The sequence below is a fragment of the Myxocyprinus asiaticus genome, chromosome 25 (genome assembly GCF_019703515.2).
Source record: "Myxocyprinus asiaticus isolate MX2 ecotype Aquarium Trade chromosome 25, UBuf_Myxa_2, whole genome shotgun sequence".
NCBI classification, from domain to species: domain Eukaryota; kingdom Metazoa; phylum Chordata; class Actinopteri; order Cypriniformes; family Catostomidae; genus Myxocyprinus; species Myxocyprinus asiaticus.
In genome coordinates, this window is record NC_059368.1 from 5,415,076 (window position 1) to 5,434,122 (window position 19,047).

General features: G+C 38.0%; 1 protein-coding gene across 1 annotated transcript; it reads right to left on the bottom strand.

The window, feature by feature from the left end:
• Positions 1-36: 36 nt before the first annotated feature.
• Positions 37-18,513, bottom strand: LOC127415650 (zinc finger CCCH domain-containing protein 14-like). The gene is made up of 17 exons (XM_051654450.1): positions 18,351-18,513; positions 17,825-17,867; positions 15,910-16,024; positions 13,477-13,517; positions 13,211-13,370; positions 11,841-12,171; positions 11,382-11,545; positions 11,105-11,202; positions 8,272-8,400; positions 7,932-8,009; positions 6,445-6,607; positions 6,161-6,357; positions 5,745-5,886; positions 4,187-4,323; positions 3,841-3,917; positions 469-575; positions 37-362 (listed from the first exon to the last, which is right to left on the bottom strand). Exons 1-17 carry the CDS (start codon positions 18,384-18,386, stop codon positions 359-361), a joined length of 2,022 nt encoding a protein of 673 aa, XP_051510410.1. The 5' UTR covers positions 18,387-18,513; the 3' UTR covers positions 37-358.
• Positions 18,514-19,047: the final 534 nt, after the last annotated feature.

Consider the following 19,047-nt stretch of genomic DNA (forward strand, 5'->3'; position numbering starts at 1 on the left):
CTTTTGTGTTTGTCAATTTGGCTTTCAAGACCAGGATTGTGAATATTAAAGATGCATATTTTATTTAATATTTGAATTTAATTCGTCAAGATACACACCACTGTATGTTTACAGAGTTAAGATAACATTCGTGAGTGTACTGTTCACATTTGATACACCAAAGATATTCTGCAAACAACTTATAGAAAGTTACAATTTATAAAAGGTGTCCAATGATTAAAAAAATGCATCAGAAAAAACTTCTGAACAAGAAAACAAATGCTGCATTAGCATGATCCAGAAAGAGACCCAAAGGCAGCTCTGCATGAATTGTAGAAATGTTGCACCTCAGTCTGTAGCATTCATTGATTCATATTTCTCAACTGTGGGAAAAGAAAAACCATTTTTTTTTTTTACTTCACATAAGCAGTATAAACTTAAACATGTCAAGAAATGTAACGTTATTGAAGTCGTTTGAGTTTGTGCTACCTGCTCTGTGTTTTGGTCCATTTCAGAGCACTTCTGGGCGGCACTGTGATGGCAGGATGGTAGAAAGTGCAGCCAGCTCGCTTACAATGCGCAGCAAATCTACATGGCTACAAAAACAAGAGGATTCATGAGAATGATAAATGTGGTTATAAAACAAAATCCACCAAATGTGTTTATGAAATTATATATACACTCACCGGCCACTTTATTAGGTACATCTGTACACCTACTTATTCATGCGATTAAATAATCAGCCAATCGTGTGATAGCAGTGCAATGCATAAAATCATGCAGATACGGGTCAGGAGCTTCAGTTAATGTTCACATCAACCATCAGAATGGGCGAAAATGTGATCTGTGTGATTTTGACCGTGGCATTATTGGTGGCGCCAGACGGGCTGGTTTGAGTATTTCTGTAACTGCTGATCGCCTTGGATTTTCATGCATAACAGTCTCTATAGTGTAAAGAGAATGGTACGGGAAACAAAAAATATTCAGTGATCGGCAGTTCTGTGGGCGAAAACAGCTTGTTAAATGACAGAGGTCTGAGGAGAATGGCCAGACTGGTCCAAGCTGACAGGAAGGTGACAGTGACCCAAATAACCACACGTGACAAGTGCTATGCAGAAAAGCATTTCTGAACATACAACATGTCGAACATTGAGGCAGATGGGCTACAGCAGCAGAAAACCCCTCTGGGTACCACTACTGTCAGCTAGGAACAGGAAACTGGGGATCTGGGTAGCTCAGTGGTTTTAAAAAAAAAAAAAAAAAGAAAAAAAGGACACTGGCTACCACCCCTGGAGTTCGCTAGTTCGAATCCCAGGGCGTGCTGAGTGACTCCAACCAGGTCTCCTAAGCAACCAAATTGGCCCGGTTGCTAGGGAGGGTAGAGTCACATGGGGTAACCTCCTCGTGGTCGCTATAATGTGGTTCGTTCTTGGTGGGGCGCGTGGCGAGTTGAGCTCGGATGCCGCGGTGGGTGGCATGAAGCCTCCACACGTGCCATGTCTCCGTGGCAACGCGCGGGTTGATGGTCTCAGACGCGGAGGCAACTGGGTTTCATCCTCCGCCACCCGGATTGAGGCTAATCACTACGCGACCACGAGGACTTAAAAGCGCACTGGGAATTGGGCATTCTAAATTGAGTGAAAAAAAATAAAGCAGGAAACTGAGGCACAGGCTCACCAACACTGGACCGTAGACGATTGAAAAAACGTCACCTGGTCTGACGAATCTGGATTTATGCTGAGGTACACAGATGGTAAGCCCACTGCAGCCTCAGCTTTCCGTTCTTGGCTGACTGAAGTGCAAGCCAACATTGTAGCCCATCCACCTCAAGGTTCGACATGTTGTGCATTCCGAGTAGCTATTTTGCTCACTTCAATTGTAGAGCGGTTTTCTGAGTTACCGTAGCCTTTGTCAGCTCGAACCAGTCTGGCCATTCTCTGTTGACCTCTCTCATAAACAAGGCATTTCCATTCACAGAACTGCCACTCAACAGATGTTTTTGTTTTTGGCACCATTCGTAGTAAATTCTAGAGACTGTTGTGTGTGAAAATCCCAGGAGATCAGCAGTTACAGAAATACTCACACCAGCACGTCTGGCACCAACAATCATGCCACGGTCGAAATCACTGAGATCACATTTTTTACCCATTCTGATGGTTGATGTGAACATTAACTGAAGCTCCTGACCTATATCTGTGTGATTTTATGCATTGCACTGCTGCCACATGATTGGCCGATTAGATAATCGCATGAATAAGTAGGTGTACAGGTATACCTAATAAAGTGTCCTGTGAGTGCATATATTCATAATGTACACAGCACCATATTTAAGGACAAGTAGTCCATAAAAGTGCTCGACCTAATAATAAAACATAAAAAAAAAATAATCCCAGAAGGTTTGTTGCTCTCAAAATGAATAGAATCTATGGATCTGATGAACCGCTTCTTGCCCAAAATGTTACTTGTCTATGTGTGTTAAGAATTAATTATAATCATTTTGGTAGCAAAAGTGTCGACTTAATGCTCTTACCATTATATTTAACAAAAATATAAATAACGCAAAGCAGATTAGATTTTATCCATTGGGAATTGACTGATTCATGAAAAGTGCATTACAAGATTGCAGTGCATTGTGGAGCAATGCATCCCACCCGAAACACTGTGGACATTGTGTACAAAAAGACGTGTATGAAAGTAAACGGTGTACATTTTCATGTTGACTTTATATGGAAAATAACCCACTGATTTGAGATAAGGGACAACACATATCCTACATACAATACTCCTCTTTGTTAAAAATCAAGAAATTCATAAACAAAAAAAAAACTGAAATAGTTATTTAAAGAAAGTGTATACTTATTTTTTGTACTTATATTTTTAAATAAGTCAATTTTTTAAAATGCATGCTCTATACTTGGAAGCACATGTAACTTGTCCTCAGCAAGTAGTCACAAAGTGTTCAAAAATGCAACAAATTCATAAATATAAATATTAAATGAAAGGTAGGGATCTGTAACATATCAAACAATACACAAAGTATGTCAAATTATATTTCCCATAAAAAAAAAATAAAAACAAACTGCCTATCAAAGTTGTTAACTCAGATTTTTTTATAATCCTGAATAAATCAGGCTATAACTCTGAGTACCCCTTTCCCACTTCCTGCTCATGGTGGATGCAACAGTAGGACACATAGTCTGGTAAGCTTTATATTATAAACAAAATGTTTAAGTCTCTGCGGTCACAGCTTCAACATATCAACTCTTATCCCATTGTGATCATTTCTGTTAAGAATTTTGGAATCATTTTGGCATTTTAATTTAGGTTTAAGAGGCAGCTTCAACTAAGGAAAAAAAACAACATGGCTCCAGTGTACAACACATAAGGATGGAAAAATCTTAAATTATGAAAAAGTATTTTATCACTCAACTCATTTACTGGACACCATTATTAGATCATTTAAGACCTAACACTCTTGTTGGATGGATCCAATTAAAATAGCATGCTTTTTAGTGTGTCTGATGAAGTTGACAAATTCCAGTAAGATGCAAGTTATGAAGTGAATGTCAATTTTCTGAAGAATCTTTTTTTTTTTTTTTAATATAAACACCTGTTCCCTTACATGGTTCATTAGCTGAGACCTTTGTCTACAAATAGATCTATTTCAAATGAATCTTTAAGATTTAAAACATGTTTTGTCCCTTACCTCAAGAATCAGTGTACCGTTAAAGACTGAAATTCTGTATCATTGGAGTCTTCAATGCGTCAGAAGGCTGAATGTAACAATGTGCAAATAACACAAAGCAAAAAACAAATTCAGCCCTCAAGAGAAATTGGCTGGTGTAAAATGTTCAAACTCACTTTGGGATGGTAGAACGGACAGTCCACCTTTTTACACTCTGGGAAGAATCGGCACACGCTGCTGGAGGGAGCTGGAGCTGCAGGGTCAAGAGGTCACAGGTCAAGTCACAACAAAAGGGGCATTTTGGTTACACTTTATTTTAGTGTCTCTGTTACACATATTACAATAGTAATAACACTAACAATATGCAAGTACAAGCAGCTCTACAAAATAACTACACAGCAAATCCATGTAATTCATTTGCATTACTTATAATTATGTAAATACACTAACAAACACTAAAATAAAGTGAGACATTTAATACTTTCCCCATGTAATTTCACTTCCTCTCTCACACATACACACCTGCTAGAGTGGGATTGCTGTGGACTCTTCGGCTGACGTGTGTGAACGGACAGTCTGCTTTCGTACACTTTGCATCATATTTACAGTTTGGATGGATGAACAGACACTTGTCACCAAATTTACAGTTGGGAAACATTCTTTGAGAGAACAGATACATGATAATAGTACAAAACAATATAATTCATGTGTATATGAGGAATAAGAGGAAACGGTTCACAGTGAGCGGCTGCTGTTTTGAGTGTGTGTATGTACCGTGTATATAGCAGTGTTTTCTGACAAGACATTTGGCCTAACATGCTAAACACTTTAATAAGAATCCCATTTATTACAACAAAATGCTGTAGGGGATATGCATATTTAGCTACACATTGTCATATGAACAAGTTTGTAATTTCACAGATGTAAGTTTTACTAACATGACAAGTTCAGACTTTTAAAATTGCTTTCAAAAAGTAACTTCTGTTTATTTCAAGTTGATCATAACCAGTGGTTCAGTGAGCAAGTATGCCACCCAAGCCGATTCAGAGTTGTCTGACAGAGTTTGGTCCATGATTCAATCTGACGACTCCGGTGTTCTTTTCAGACTGATTCATTATAACAAACCATATCAATCGAGGGATTTGTTCACACATTGGACAGAGTTGCACTCCATGTTAGTGTTTTTACTAGAGGTAGACCGTATAACTGTAGACTATATAATGTTTTCAGATTATTCAGTGCCGATAGTTGCTTTTTGGATTGTTTATCTGCAAAAATTAACGCTGACAGTTGCCAATAGTTTTCTTTTTGTTATTCCTTTGTTCCTCCTCTGGAAGATTCTACAGTCTTTCATCACTGACAACACTCTTCCATATTTTTATCCTCACTTCAATGCATATTTTGATTAGATAAATCAAGTGTTTTCAATTGAAGCTAGGGCATGCAAATGACTATATTGGAAACGTGCCCGTCAACATGAAAACACCTGCGTGCATAGTTATTAGCGAACTGGTGTAAACTTACCTACATCTGTAGAGAGATTTTCCAAGAACATGTCAATTTTTTTGGTTTGATTAGTCTACAAAAGGAATCAAATCTCCTTGAATACTTTTTTTCTCCCCCTTCTTTTTTTTGGCCAAAAGCCATTCACACATCTGCCCAAAATAAGATATGCTTCTTATCATAATTCTTTTATCTGTATTCTACCCATTAACACTTTTATACACCAATCTTTGCAGTAGTATCAGTGTCATCATTAATTACAATAAGTGTAATCGGCGCATTATAGCCATGTATAGCCTGTTAGCGCATTAGCTGAGTTTGTGTGAATTCTACTGATAGAATGAGGGATGTCTAATATTGTCATTAGTTGATGTTATACATGTAGTCTTGAGCGTCCTCATACTTTAATGCTCCTCGTCTAAACACCTCTCCCAGCAGCGTTGCTGTGTCTGAATGTTCGCAAACAGTATATCGTTGCTCAGCTGTTTCTGACTCCTTTTTACCACTGAACAAAGAAGAACTCCTTTTGGTTCATAATGTGTTTGTGTTCATGGTCATGGGGTGTGTTGCCTCTCACTTGCACTGTGTGTTTGGGTGATGGAATAAACACTCGTCTCCAATTTTGCACAAAGGCCAGAACTTGCAGCGTTCTGGAAGCTTCTGTCGTTTAGTCTGAACCGGCTCTACATCCATGTCCTCCACCTCATTTATCTTTGCATCTACAGAGGAGAGAGAGAGAGAGAGAGAGAGAGAGAGAGAGAGAGAGAGAGAGGGTGAGCAAGGGACAGACTCTAGAGTTAATGAGGGATGTTACACATCTAGATCGCCCGTCACCTTAGCCTACCTTCCATTATTAACATGACAGAAGCGCAGCTACAAATAATTACAGTTTTGAAATGAAAAAAGCACTTTTATGGTGCTTTCTGGAATGAGTAAACGATGACAGAACTGTAATTTTTTTAGGTGCACTTTCCCTTTAAGAGTTCCTTTTACCGTCAGCATTCAGGAGTTCAGTACTCAATCTCAGATGGACGGCAGGCTTGGCTCTGTTATTTTCCAGAAGGTCAGAGGTCATGTTGAACTCATCCTCAGGCTCCATCTCCTGATCGGTGCGATTAGCTAACGGACTGGGAACTCCATCCAGTGTGACGATGAACTTTGGACTCGCTCCACCCACCTCCGCTCTCTCTCTGTAGGGAATTAAAACGAGACCGAGTTACGTTGATGGATCAAGTGGATCTGAATGGGATGTTTTCTATGAAAGATGTCTGGCACACCTGGGCTGCACCATTCGAGATGCAGAGGGTGGGTCTTCACTCTGACTGACAGTGCCAAGTCTGTTCCTGATTGGTGGCGGTGTCTGATCCAGCTCTGGTTTTCTCATGATGAAAGAGCGGGTGTCCAGTGCCTGCAGTCTCGCTGCCTCTAATACCTGCAGTTCTGAGTTAAAACATGCAAAAAGAACCATTTACTCACACAACATCAAAAACATATTGAGTTGATACAATGGGTGCTTTAGAGATTTGCCAGATTAGTGTCAAAGCTTTGAAAGACATTCTTTTGAAAGATATTCAGCTTTATCATCCGAGTTATATCTGAAATAGTCTGCACACTGTAAACTCTACTGAAACAATCCAGTTGTCCTTATTAAACATTACTTGACATATCAAGTTTTGAAATCATAACTAGTGGTTGACGGATATGGGTTTTTTAATGGACGATGCCGATACCGATATCTATAGAGCAGGACGGCTGATGGTCGATAAATGAATGAATGTTACATTTATATAGCGCTTTTCTGACACTACACTCAAAGTGTTTTAGACAGTGAACAAGGGGACTCTCCTCAACAACCACCAGTGTGCAGCATCCACCTGGGTGATGCGACGGCAGCCATAGTGTGCCAGTATGCTCAATACACATCAGCTGTTGGTGGAGAGGAGAGAGTAGAGTAATGGAGCCAATTCATGGATGGGGATTATTAGGAGGCCATGATGGATAAGGGCCAATGGGGGGAATTTGGCCAGGACACCAGGGTACACCCTTACTCTTTACGAGAAGTGCCCTGGGATTTTTAATGACCACTGAGTGTCAGGACCTCAGTTTAACGTCTCATTCGAAAGACGGTGCCTTTTTATAGTATAGCACCCCCATCACTATACTGGGGTGTTAGGACCCACACAGACCACAGGGTGAGCACTTGCTACTGGCCTCACTAACACCTCTTCTGATAAACAAAGTTTAACAACAGCAAATCAGGTGTACACTATTTCTGAACTGAGTATTTTACTCAAATTTATTTAAACTTCAAGAGACAAAATCTTGAAAACAGAGTGTTGACTATCCAAATCTATTAGTAGATCTTGGAACTGACACAAGGGAAAGTTAACACTTCTGTTAATCGGCCGATGCCGAATCCGATAAATCGCAAAATGGTCAAACACCGGCAGATTACTCGGCCCATCACTTATCACAACTGAAATATTTACATTCCTTGAACTTATTTGTCTTGCAAGTACAAAATTCAGGCTGTAGGGAAATGATATTTAGCTGTACATAGTTGTTTCATGTGAAGTCAGTTAAAGTGTTTAGTGTTCTCTTTGGTGAAGTTGGACCCTGTTCTCTACATGTAATTTCTCCTTATGTATGTGAATGTGCATAGCTGAAATATTTGTGCACTTTTGTGAGGAATCAAATTTACTGAATGACTAACCTAGAGTCAGTCATCATATGCGTTCTACGTGCTGTGTGTAAAATTCCTCACCATATTCAGTGAGCTGCTCTCTGCTGCCCTGCTCCGGAAGCTCCAACTGTAGACGAGAAGCTAAAGCCCTGGATTGTGCTGCAAAAAAAGCCAGAGAGAGAGAGAGAGAGACAGTCAAAAAGATTGTTTAAGGATGGACAAGTCCAGATTATTAACTTAAATGATGATAATAATAATAATAATAATAATAATAATAATAATAATAATAATAATATGGATGCACAGCACTTGCTAGCTGGGCATCTACAGTTTAAAAAAAACTACAAATATTTGTAGTTTGGTGGACTCTTCAGCACAATATTCTGGTGCAATGTCTCTTTTTAGAAACAAGCATACTGACTGTTCAGCAGTGTGTCCTGGGGCGTGAGAGCTTGCAGGTGCTCTTGAACCAATCGGATCGCAGCATTATTCATCTCGTCGCTGGCTGAACGTGTCCGTGGCGCAACTGGAACGGTCTGCCGCTGGGGAACTGCACATGATATTGTAGATCAACTCTCAAACTTTCAGGTCAACAGGTAAATTTAATTTACACAATCTGAATGAACTAAATCCTTTGTTACTTTAACCCTTATGTGTTCTGACATTTGTCAGATTCAACATGCTTTTTTTATATATAAAAATCGTATCCTTCATCAGAGAGGTATAGAATTGTGACTTCTCTTTTTACCATTGACACACACACACACACACACACACACACACAAAACTGAGAAGACTCCAAAAAAAGGTCACTTATTCTGTTCCAGGACAAATCTATCCGATCATAGAAATAAACAGGAATATAGCTGTAAGCGGCAATCATTAGGGTCCTAGCAGACATGGACCGTATTCACAGTGCAAAATTTGGCTCTGACAAGGATCTTAAAGTCTGGTCAATGGGTTGTCCTGTTGTTTAAAGTGTTTGATCATTATGCAGAAAAAACATTGAAAAAAAGAAAAAAAAAAAAAATGAATCTTTCCAAATAAATAAAAGTCTGCAGACAAAAACCTTACAAAAGCACAAGTGAATATTAGACATGATCTAAGACACTAACATGGCTTCATACAGCACATGCAGTTGAAGAGACTAAGTCTATACCTTAGCCTCTTTTGCATTGTCAAAAAAAAACAAAAAAAAAACCAGCTAATGTGAATAAGGTATACAGCTCATACATGCTCTTAGGTCATCCGAATCTAATTCACAATGAATGGCTGTGGTTAGATATTGATCATTTCTGTTGTTATTTATGCACATATTAACATTACACACAGCACAGTTAAATTATCTGTTTCAAGGGTATGATGACGTTCAACAATTTCTTAACTTGTCTCCCTCTAGTGGAGAGAATTGATATTACACTCCGCATCTGTCCTTCACTGTTGAATGAACTAATCATTTTGATGTGTTGCTGACATCAGAAATTTGGTATCAGACTGTCCTTGTGATCATGACCAAAATAAAAATTTTACAGAATAGATCCTCTGGATGCTGAGGACACATTTGTCTGTCAAATTTCAACTGCCTTGATCACAGTTGCAAAAAATCAGGATTTACTCAAGTTATAGTGCCCCCTACCACTGTAAATTGCTGAAATTTTGCATGTGACCTCACAAACACATACACAGAAATTAATTGATGAGAGTAAACACTGCCACAGTGCAGAACACACCCACACAAACACTCACCTACCCACAACACACACAAAATAAAAAAAAGGAACTGAATGGGCAAGGCTATAACACAGCTACAATGCAGAACACACACACGGCAACACGCGCTTACACACTTACAGAACTTAGAAGTACAAAGTTAACTCTTCAGACATAAACATTGCATCTTTTTGTTTCGATGCAAAAAAACTTCACAGCTCCGAGTTTGAATTGTAGCTATTAAATGTTTGCAAAATAAAGTCTTCTCTGCATGACACCATGGTCACTTTTGACTGTACATTGAGTACTAAATGTGGCATTATTGCAAACACAGATTATTCAGAGCAAGTGATTAAAAAATATAGCTAAAATTTGACAAATAATAGTCTTTAATAATGCCTGAATATATATCCAAATGCATAACTTGTGATAATATCTAGAAATTGAGTATCAGCATTGAGTTACAAAGACCATTCAACAATAAGGGGAACACTGAGGCCAATAGGATGTGGTCACTGCTTTATGTTCTGTTATTTATTTTTTTCCCAGCTGATGGCAGCAGATGCTCCTAATGCATGGTACAAAGCAGGTGAAGTGTGTAATATTTCAATGTTAAAATGTTTTATACCATCCCAGCTTAATATGAAGCAACAAACAGTATAAGAAAACCATTCATAGGTTGACTCCCCCCAAAAATATAAACACTGTGGCACTCTCAAAACTTTGCAGTGTTTGAGAAGCCCGACTGGCCTCATATAGCAACATTAAGAACCATTAGCATGGGTTTGGCCGGGACTATTTGTTTGGGTAGACAGGGACTGTGTTTGGGCAACCTGTTTGAAAACAGTCCTTGTGCCTTATTCATGAAACACACAACCCACTGAATTTAAAGGATAAATTAAGCACGGCTTTACTAACAATTTACACAAATTTGTTCTGCTCATGTTTCATGAAATAAGGACCATTTTTTAATTCTGTTTGGTGACACTAGTAGTGCACACTTCACCTTTAAAGGTATAGTGAATATGAAACTTCTATCATCATTTACTCACCCTCATGCCAACCCAGATGTGTATGACTTTCTTAGCCGAACAGATTTTTAGAAAAATATCTCCGCTCTGTAGCTGATTATCTGTTCCTCACCCACACCGTATTGTAACGATGTAGATTTAACCACTGGAGTCTTATGGATTACTTTTGTTTCCTTTATGATTTTTGGAGCTACAAAAGGTCTGATCACCATTCATTTGCATTGTATGGACTTACAGAGCTGAGATATTCTAAAAATCTTCATTTGTGTTCAGCTGAAGAAAGAAAGTCATGCACATCTGAGATGGCATGAGGCCAAGTAAATGACGAGAGAATTTTAATTTTTGGATGAACTATCCCTTTAAGAGTAATGAGCTAATATGCAATGTTGCCTATAATCTACATCCTCAACTTCACAGGAAAGTATGTGTAACGAATATTATTAATAAAAAAAAAAAAAAAAAACACTTTAAAAACACTTACTATCAGTATAATATTAAATGCATGTATTGAACCTGTGTATGCTGTGGTCTTGTTGATTGACTCCTGAGCTTCTGAGATTGCTTTGAGGATCAGATTTTTATTGGCTTGTTTGGCTGGCGGGAGTGAAGGCCTGTGGAGAAACACACATACAATACATTAGTGACTTCTGTTAAATGTAATTATTCAATCTTGGCAACAAAATCTGTCAACATTATTTAATTTATGTAATAAATGACAATAATTCCAGCATGGAAAAACTTCTCAAAGATCTTTTCTGCTAAAACTGACAGAGGTGACAAACGGACACACTTGCGCTCAGGTTTAGAAGGTAGAGACACTTTGCTGGGAAGACCGTAGCCATCAACTTCATCCTCTTCCTCGTCCAGATCATCACTCTCCTGACCCCGGTCATGACCTCTGTGAACCCGAACCACTGAACTGGCCACGGGTGCCTTTCGTTTCCGGGACAACTCCTGCCACAAGGATGACATTCACTGAGGATGATATGGATAGCTAAAAACAAAATGTCTTTAAATAAACAGTTCGCCCCAAAAATGAAAATTCTGTCATCATTTACTCACACCCATGTATTCTATGCAGCACCACATGAGGGTGTGTAAATGACAATTTTTATTTTTGGATGAAATGAGCCCTTCTACATTCCCACTGTACAACAAGCAGAAGTTTTGCAAAGTACCAACATGTTTTGCTTATTTTTGCATGCGTATTTTTGCATGCGCAAAGTTTCGTTCTCTCATTATCACTCACCCTGCTGCTCTCCTCTGAGCTCCTGTAGCTCCGCCCATGGCAGGAACCTGACCTTTCTTGACCTCTTGTGACCGCTGAGAATCTGTAAGCATTGGCGGTCCGTCCTGAACTCTGGGTGGAAGACTCCACGGCCGGCTGTGATCTCTCCACAGCCGAGCGGCTGTATAACCCCCGCGTGTGACCTGAGGTCAAGCCCTGTTCCAAAGGGTCATAGGCAATGAGGTCTTCATCCAGGTCAGGCTTGATGTCAATCACAGCTTCAGCTGACGCCTCCATCAGAGGTTTGACTGTGGATGTCAGTCTAGTAGATCTTTCAGAGGAACCTCTCCTACTGTACAATAAAAATCGAATATCAGTTCACACAGTTAAAGTCTATTTTACTTCAGTAATGTGACGCATTTCCAAGTAAAACGGTATACTAATGGGGGAAATATAGGGCGGGTCTTGACTGTATCCATCAAGAACTGACTGGATCATGAAAAGTTGTGCATGTATGACAGGTGGTCGGAGGAGAGTGATTAAAAAAAAAAAATAAGAGATTAAAAAGACAAACAGGTTTTTTCTTTGGAATAATGTGCTTTGATGAACTGTTCAAAACAAGACCTGGAATGTGTATTACAGGAGTAGTTCACCCAAAAATAAAAATTCTCTCATCATTTACTCACCCTCATGCCATCCCAGATGTGTATGACTTTTTCTTCTGCTGAACACAAATGAAGTATTTTAGAAGAATATTTCAGCTCTGTAGGTCCATATAATGCAAGTGAATGGTGAGAAGACCTTTGTAGCTCAAAAAAAACAAATAAAAAGGAAATGGAAGTAATCCATAAGACTCCAGTGGTTAAATCAACATCTTCAGAAGTGATATGATTGAAGTGGGTGATAAACAGATCAATATTTCAGTACTTTTTTTGCTATAAATCTCCACTTCCACATTTTTCTTTGTTTTTGGTGATTTGCATTCTTCGTGCATTTCGCCACCTATTGGGCAGGAAGGAGAATTTACAGTAAAAATGGACTTAAATACTGATCCGTTTTTCACCCGCACCTGTATTATCGCTTCTGAAGACATGGATTTAACCAATGGAGTCCTATGGATTAATTTTATGCTGCCTTTATATGCTTTTTGGAGCTTCAAATATTTGGACCTTGTTGACTTGCATTGTATGGACCCACAGAGCTGAAATATTCTTCTAAAAATCTTTGTGTTCAGCAGAAAAAATGAAGTCATACACATCTGGGATGGCATGAGGGTGAGTAAATGAGAGAATTTTTATTTTTGGGTGAACTATCCCTTTAAAGTAAATAAGGTAAATTTAAATTTCATGTTGACTTGAATAATCTGCAAGGTATGTGTGAGAATTAAATACCTGGTGTGGCGCTCATGGGCGGAGCTTGAGACCCGCCCCTCCACCTTATCAGAGCGGGAGCTGGACACGGCGAGAGCGCGAGGCTCCTCCCTCCTCCTGTCATCCACTGTCGGGACGCTCGTCTCCGAGTGAAGGGCAGGTGGACGGAGAGACGTAGGTTCTGCAAAAACAAACAATTCAAAACAGAAATTAAAACTAAAAGTGAGGCAAACCAGAAATCTAATTAAAAAAATAAAAAAATAAAATAAAAACTGGATGAAACATACCAACTGCAACTGATCTCAGCTTGTCCAAAACACCATGTAACCTGCAACACACACAAAAAAACATTTACTTCTCAACCTTCTCTTTATTGTTTTTGGTAAAAATTTACAGCAACAAAATGGCATTTCCAATGTTTGAATTTTAACTAGGTTGTCAATCGATAAGAATAATAAAAAAAAAAAAAAAAAAAAAAACTAAATTACATGATATGCCAAATAATTTGAATTAATTGCATGTGTCAATATTTGCTGAAAAAGTCCCCAAATAAAGAATTCAATATAATCAAATTATACATAAATTGTATATTCATAATTCGTTCACATCAAATTAATGACGTGATATGCCAATTAATAAATCGAATTGCATATATAAATATTTGCTGAGAAAGCCCAAAAACAACACTTCAATATTGAATGATTAAATAATTCTAAATACTTTTCAAATACATATTATAAAAATAACTCGGATAATTAAAATGCATTACATTGTGGCAGACGAGTAAAGCATTTGTAAGACAAAGTGAAATCGCTTTAGAAAGCAACATATTGATTAATTCCACATTACTGAATATACAGTGCATCCGGAAAGTATTCACAGCGCTTCACTTTTTCCACATTTTGTTATGTTACAGCCTTATTCCAAAAAGGATTAAATTCATTATTTTCCTCAATTCTACAAACAATACCCCATAATGACAACATGAAAGTTTGTTTGAAATCTTTGCAAATTTATAAAAAAAAATAAAATAAAAAAAAAAAACCACGTACATAAGTATTCACAGCCTTTGCTCAATACTTTGTTGAAGCACCTTTGGCACCAATTACAGCCTCAAGTCTTTGAGTGTGATGCTACAAGCTTGGCACACCTATTTTTGGGCAGTTTCTCCCATTCTTCTTTGCAGGACCTCTCAAGCTCCATCAGGTTGGATGGGGAGCGTCGGTGCACAGCCATTTTCAGATCTCTCCAGAGATGTTCAATCGGGTTCAAGTCTGGGCTCTGGCTGGGCCACTCAAGGACAGTTGTCCCGTAGCCACTCCTTTGTTATCTTGGCTGTGTGCTTAGGGTCGTTGTCCTGTTGGAAGATGACCCTTTCGCCCCAGTCTGAGGTCCAGAGCGCTCTGGAGCGCTCTGTCATGTGCCTTTTACTGAGGAGTGGCTTCTGTCTGGCCACTCTACCATACAGGCCTGATTGGTGGAGTGCTGCAGAGATGGTTGTTCTTCTGGAAGGTTCTCCTCTCTCCACAGAGAAATGCTGGAGCTCTGTCAGAGTGACCATAGGGTTCTTGGTCACCTCCCTGACTAAGGCCCTTCTCCCTCGATCGCTCAGTTTGGCCGGGCGGCCAGCTCTAGGAAGAGTCCTGGTGGTTCCAAACTTCTTCCATTTACGGATGATGGAGGCCACTGTGCTCATTGGGACCTTCAATGCTGCAGACATTTTTCTGTACCCTTCTCCAGATCTGTGCCTCGATACAATCCTGTCTCTGAGGTCTACAGACAATTCCTTGGACTTCATGGCTTGGTTTGTGCTCTGACATGCACTGTTAACTGTGGGACCTTATGTAAACAGGTGTGTGCCTTTCCAAATCATGTCCAATCAACTGAATTTACCACAGGTGGACTTCAATCAAGTTGTAGAAACATCTCAAGAATGATCAGTGGAAACAGGATGCACCTGAGCTCAATTTTGAGTGTCATGGCAAAGGCTGTGAATACTTATGCACATGTGACTTTTTTTTCAATTTTTATTTTTAATATATTTGCAAAGATTTCAAACAAACTTCTTTCCCGTTGTCATTATGGGGTATTGTTTGTAGAATTTTGAGGAAAATAATGAATTTAATCCATTTTGGAATAAGGCTGTAACATAACAAAATGTGGAAAAAGTGAAGCGCTGTGAATACTTTCCGGATGCACTGTAAGCCTATCAATGGCCTACAGTTCATGAAATACATTTTGCATTTGAATCCATCAATCTGTCTGAGATAGATTTATTATAAGAGCTTTTCTAGGAGCTACTTTGGAAGGAATCTTCCATATTATGGTCTGGGGACATAATTAATTGCGTTTATTTTTTTTTACGTGTTAATTTTCATATAATTAATTGCACTGAATAAACATTAAATAGACAGCCCTAATCTGAACATGTTAAAAATTATAAAAAAGAAAAGGATGTCAATGTAAATACAGGCTTGGTCTAGGGTGGGACTGGAATTGATTAAAGTCATTAAAAATATTAGAAAAGTAACATGTTAGAGTTTACTACAGATAATAAAATAATAAATAAAGGGATGCCATATGGCATTAAATGTGTTAATACTTTAACTCAGTGACAACTTCTTGTGAACAAAGCTTTTTTGAGATTTATTTTTCACATTTACTTAGTTTCCAAGGACACCAAATATGATACTAATCCAAAGAGAGAGACTTTCCCCTACCAAACAGTGAACTTGATGGTATTATTGCCCAGAAACAAGGACAGGTCGTCCGCCATCTGCTGAGGGTTCTTCTTATTGGCCACCATGACCATGATGTAATCAGGAAGCTCTTCATCTGAGAGAGACAAGATAACATGTTTAAACCGACCTGACTGTGGTCACCAGGTTTTATTTCAGCTAAACATAGAAGCATGTAAATCAAAAATTTAAACTGGTGAAGTAAATACTGACAGTAAAAGATGAGATCTTAGATGTTTAGAAGAAAAAGGTTTTCACTCTAAAACTGCCTAAACATAGTCTATTCAGCCTAGCAACAGATGAAGAACAAGATATATATTACTAACAGTGGTCTAGGTGATACAATCGACCTGTGAACACCATGTAAAGACATAATTCACACTTCCAGCTCAATTAAAACACATCTGTTTCCTTTCTCTGCAGAGTTAGCAAGACACAACCTTTTATAGTTAAAAGTAATGCATGAAATTACACCTAAGATAGCTTGCATACATGTAAAATCATACTTTTATTTGAAAAAAGAAATTAATATTAAATATACACTGGCGGCGAAAAGTATGGAATAATGTACAGATTTTGCTGTTTCAAAGGAAATTGGTACTTTAATTCACCAAAGTGGCATTCATCTGATCACAAAGTATAGTCAGGACATTACTGATGTAAAAAACAGCACCATCACTATTTGAAAAAAGTCATTTTTGATCAAATCAAAAACAGGCCTCATTTCCAGCAGCCATCACTCCAACACCTTATCCTTGAGTAATCATGCTAAATTGCTAATTTGGTACTAGAAAATCACTTGCCATTATATCAAACACAGCTGAAAGCTATTTGGTTCGTTAAATGAAGCTTAACATTGTCTTTGTGTTTGTTTTTGAGTTGCCACAGTATGCAATAGACTGGCATGTCTTAAGGTCAATATTAGGTCAAAAATGGCAAAAAAGAATCCGCTTTCTCTAGAAACTCGTCAGTCAATCATTGTTTTGAGGAATGAAGGCTATACAATGCTTGAAATTGCCAAAAAACTGAAGATTTCATACAAAAGTGTACACTACAGTCTTCAAAGACAAAGGACAACTGGCTCTAACAAGGACAGAAAGAGATGTGGAAGGCCAGATGTACAACTAAACAAGAGGATAAGTACATCAGAGTCTCTAGTTTGAGAAATAGACGCCTCAAATGTCCTCAGCTGACAGCTTCATTGAATTCTACCCGCTCAACACCAGTTTCATGTACAACAGTAAAGAGAAGACTCAGGGGTGCAGGCCTTATGGGAAGAATTGCAAAGAAAAAGCCACTTTTGAAACAGAAAAACAAAAAGAAAAGGTTAGAGTGGGCAAAGAAACACAGACATTGGACAACAGATAATTGGAAAAGAGTGTTATGGATCTTAACCCCATTGAGCTTTTGTGGGATCAGCTAGACTGTAAGGTGTGTGAGAAGTGCTCGACAAGACAGCCACATCTATGACAAGTGCTACAGGAAGTGTGGGGTGAAATGTCACCTGAGTATCTGGACAAACTAACAGCTAGAATGCCAAAGATCTGCAGAGCTGTCATTGCTGCACGTGAAGGATTTTTTAATGAGAACTCTTTGAAGTAGTTTAAGAAGTTCTGAACATTTATTTCAAATTGTAATAGTAATTTTTCACGTTATTAATATCCTGACTATACATTGTGATCAGTTGAATGCCACTTTGGTGAATAGAAGTACCAATTTATTTCCATAAGAGCAAAATCTGTACATTATTCCAAACTTTTGGCCACCAGTGTACTTTTATTTTATTTTTACTTTGATGTTTTCATTCATCAAATGCAATTGACAAAATACAGAACTATGTTTTTCTTGCTGAAACTGAAAGAATCACTATTGAATTAAGACTGATGTAAGATCTTACCAACATAAGCACCAAGTTCCTGCAACTTCCCTTTGATAGCAGCCTGAAAAACAGGAAATGGCGTTATTACAGGCAAACATGAATAAGTGAAGAACGTATATGCACTGATACAGAAACAATAACCCTTCACAAACCTTGAAGTACTATGGTACAGTGATGGTATTAAATAGCAATACCATGATACTTTGTTAAACACCGTGACACAGCATAATTTCAAGGTATTTACATGGTACCCCCAAGTTCACTGAAATAGAATACTATGGTACTTTTTGTTTGTGAAAATCACTCAGATATATACACACATTCCCACTTCACCGGATGTAAACAAACACACACAAAACATCCCAACACACTTAACAACAGAGAAACACACTTAATAAAAGAAAGTACAAATTAGTAAAAGAGAAACGCGCCTTATAAAACACAAATAATAATCAATAACAGAAAAGCACACTTAACAGCAGACACATTTAAACACAGCTGCTATTTAGCTAAGTTAGCATGCTTAAAGGACTACACGTTTCACCCGTATTTTCTTGCTAATCTCGGTTCCGATCTCCATATTTATTAGGTTCTTGGTTTTCTCTCTGTATAAGATATTATTTTAACCGATAAAACATTACAGAGAGAAGAAAGAATAGAGTTTAGCTGCTGCTAGGCCTGGCGTGCAGCGTCTCTACTCATTCTACGCATGCGCAGTACATTCAGCGTCATAGGTCCGCAATGTTATTATTAAATATAGCTTATAGAACTATTTTTGAATGAGGTTGAGCAATATGCGCTCATAATAAATCAAAAATAAAAAAGACACATGAGGCACTTCTTCTCTTTAATTTATTGTATATAAAGAACACCAAGGCACTTAAGACTGTAAACCTGTGCTTTCTCTTAAAAATATTTTTGTAGCCTAAATGTTGATGCGTAATATTCCTGCTTTTATATCTGGTGCTTTTTTCTTTACTAATGTACATTATTTAATTTAAATCTGTACATTCATGTATATTTTTGGTTAATACCCTGGTCATATATATATATATATATATATACAGTAGCCTATATATATGACCAGGGTATTAACCAAAATGATACATGAAAAAATACAAATGTACAGATTTAAATTAATGTATACTAATAACACACTCTTATTAGGTACACCTGTACATCTACTTATTCATGCAATTATCTAATCAGCCAATCATGTGGCAGCAGTGCAATGCATAAAA

Excerpts from the sequence above, each read along its gene's own strand:
- LOC127415650 (XM_051654450.1), bottom strand. The coding sequence starts at position 18,386 with ATGGAGATCGGAACCGAGATTAGCAAGAAAATACGG. Across the intron at positions 6,358-6,444 it reads TCTCGAATGGTGCAGCCCAG|AGAGAGAGCGGAGGTGGGTG; the intron begins GTGTGCCAGACA and ends AATTCCCTACAG. Across the intron at positions 576-3,840 it reads GTCCGTTCTACCATCCCAAA|CCATGTAGATTTGCTGCGCA; the intron begins GTGAGTTTGAAC and ends TTGTTTTTGTAG.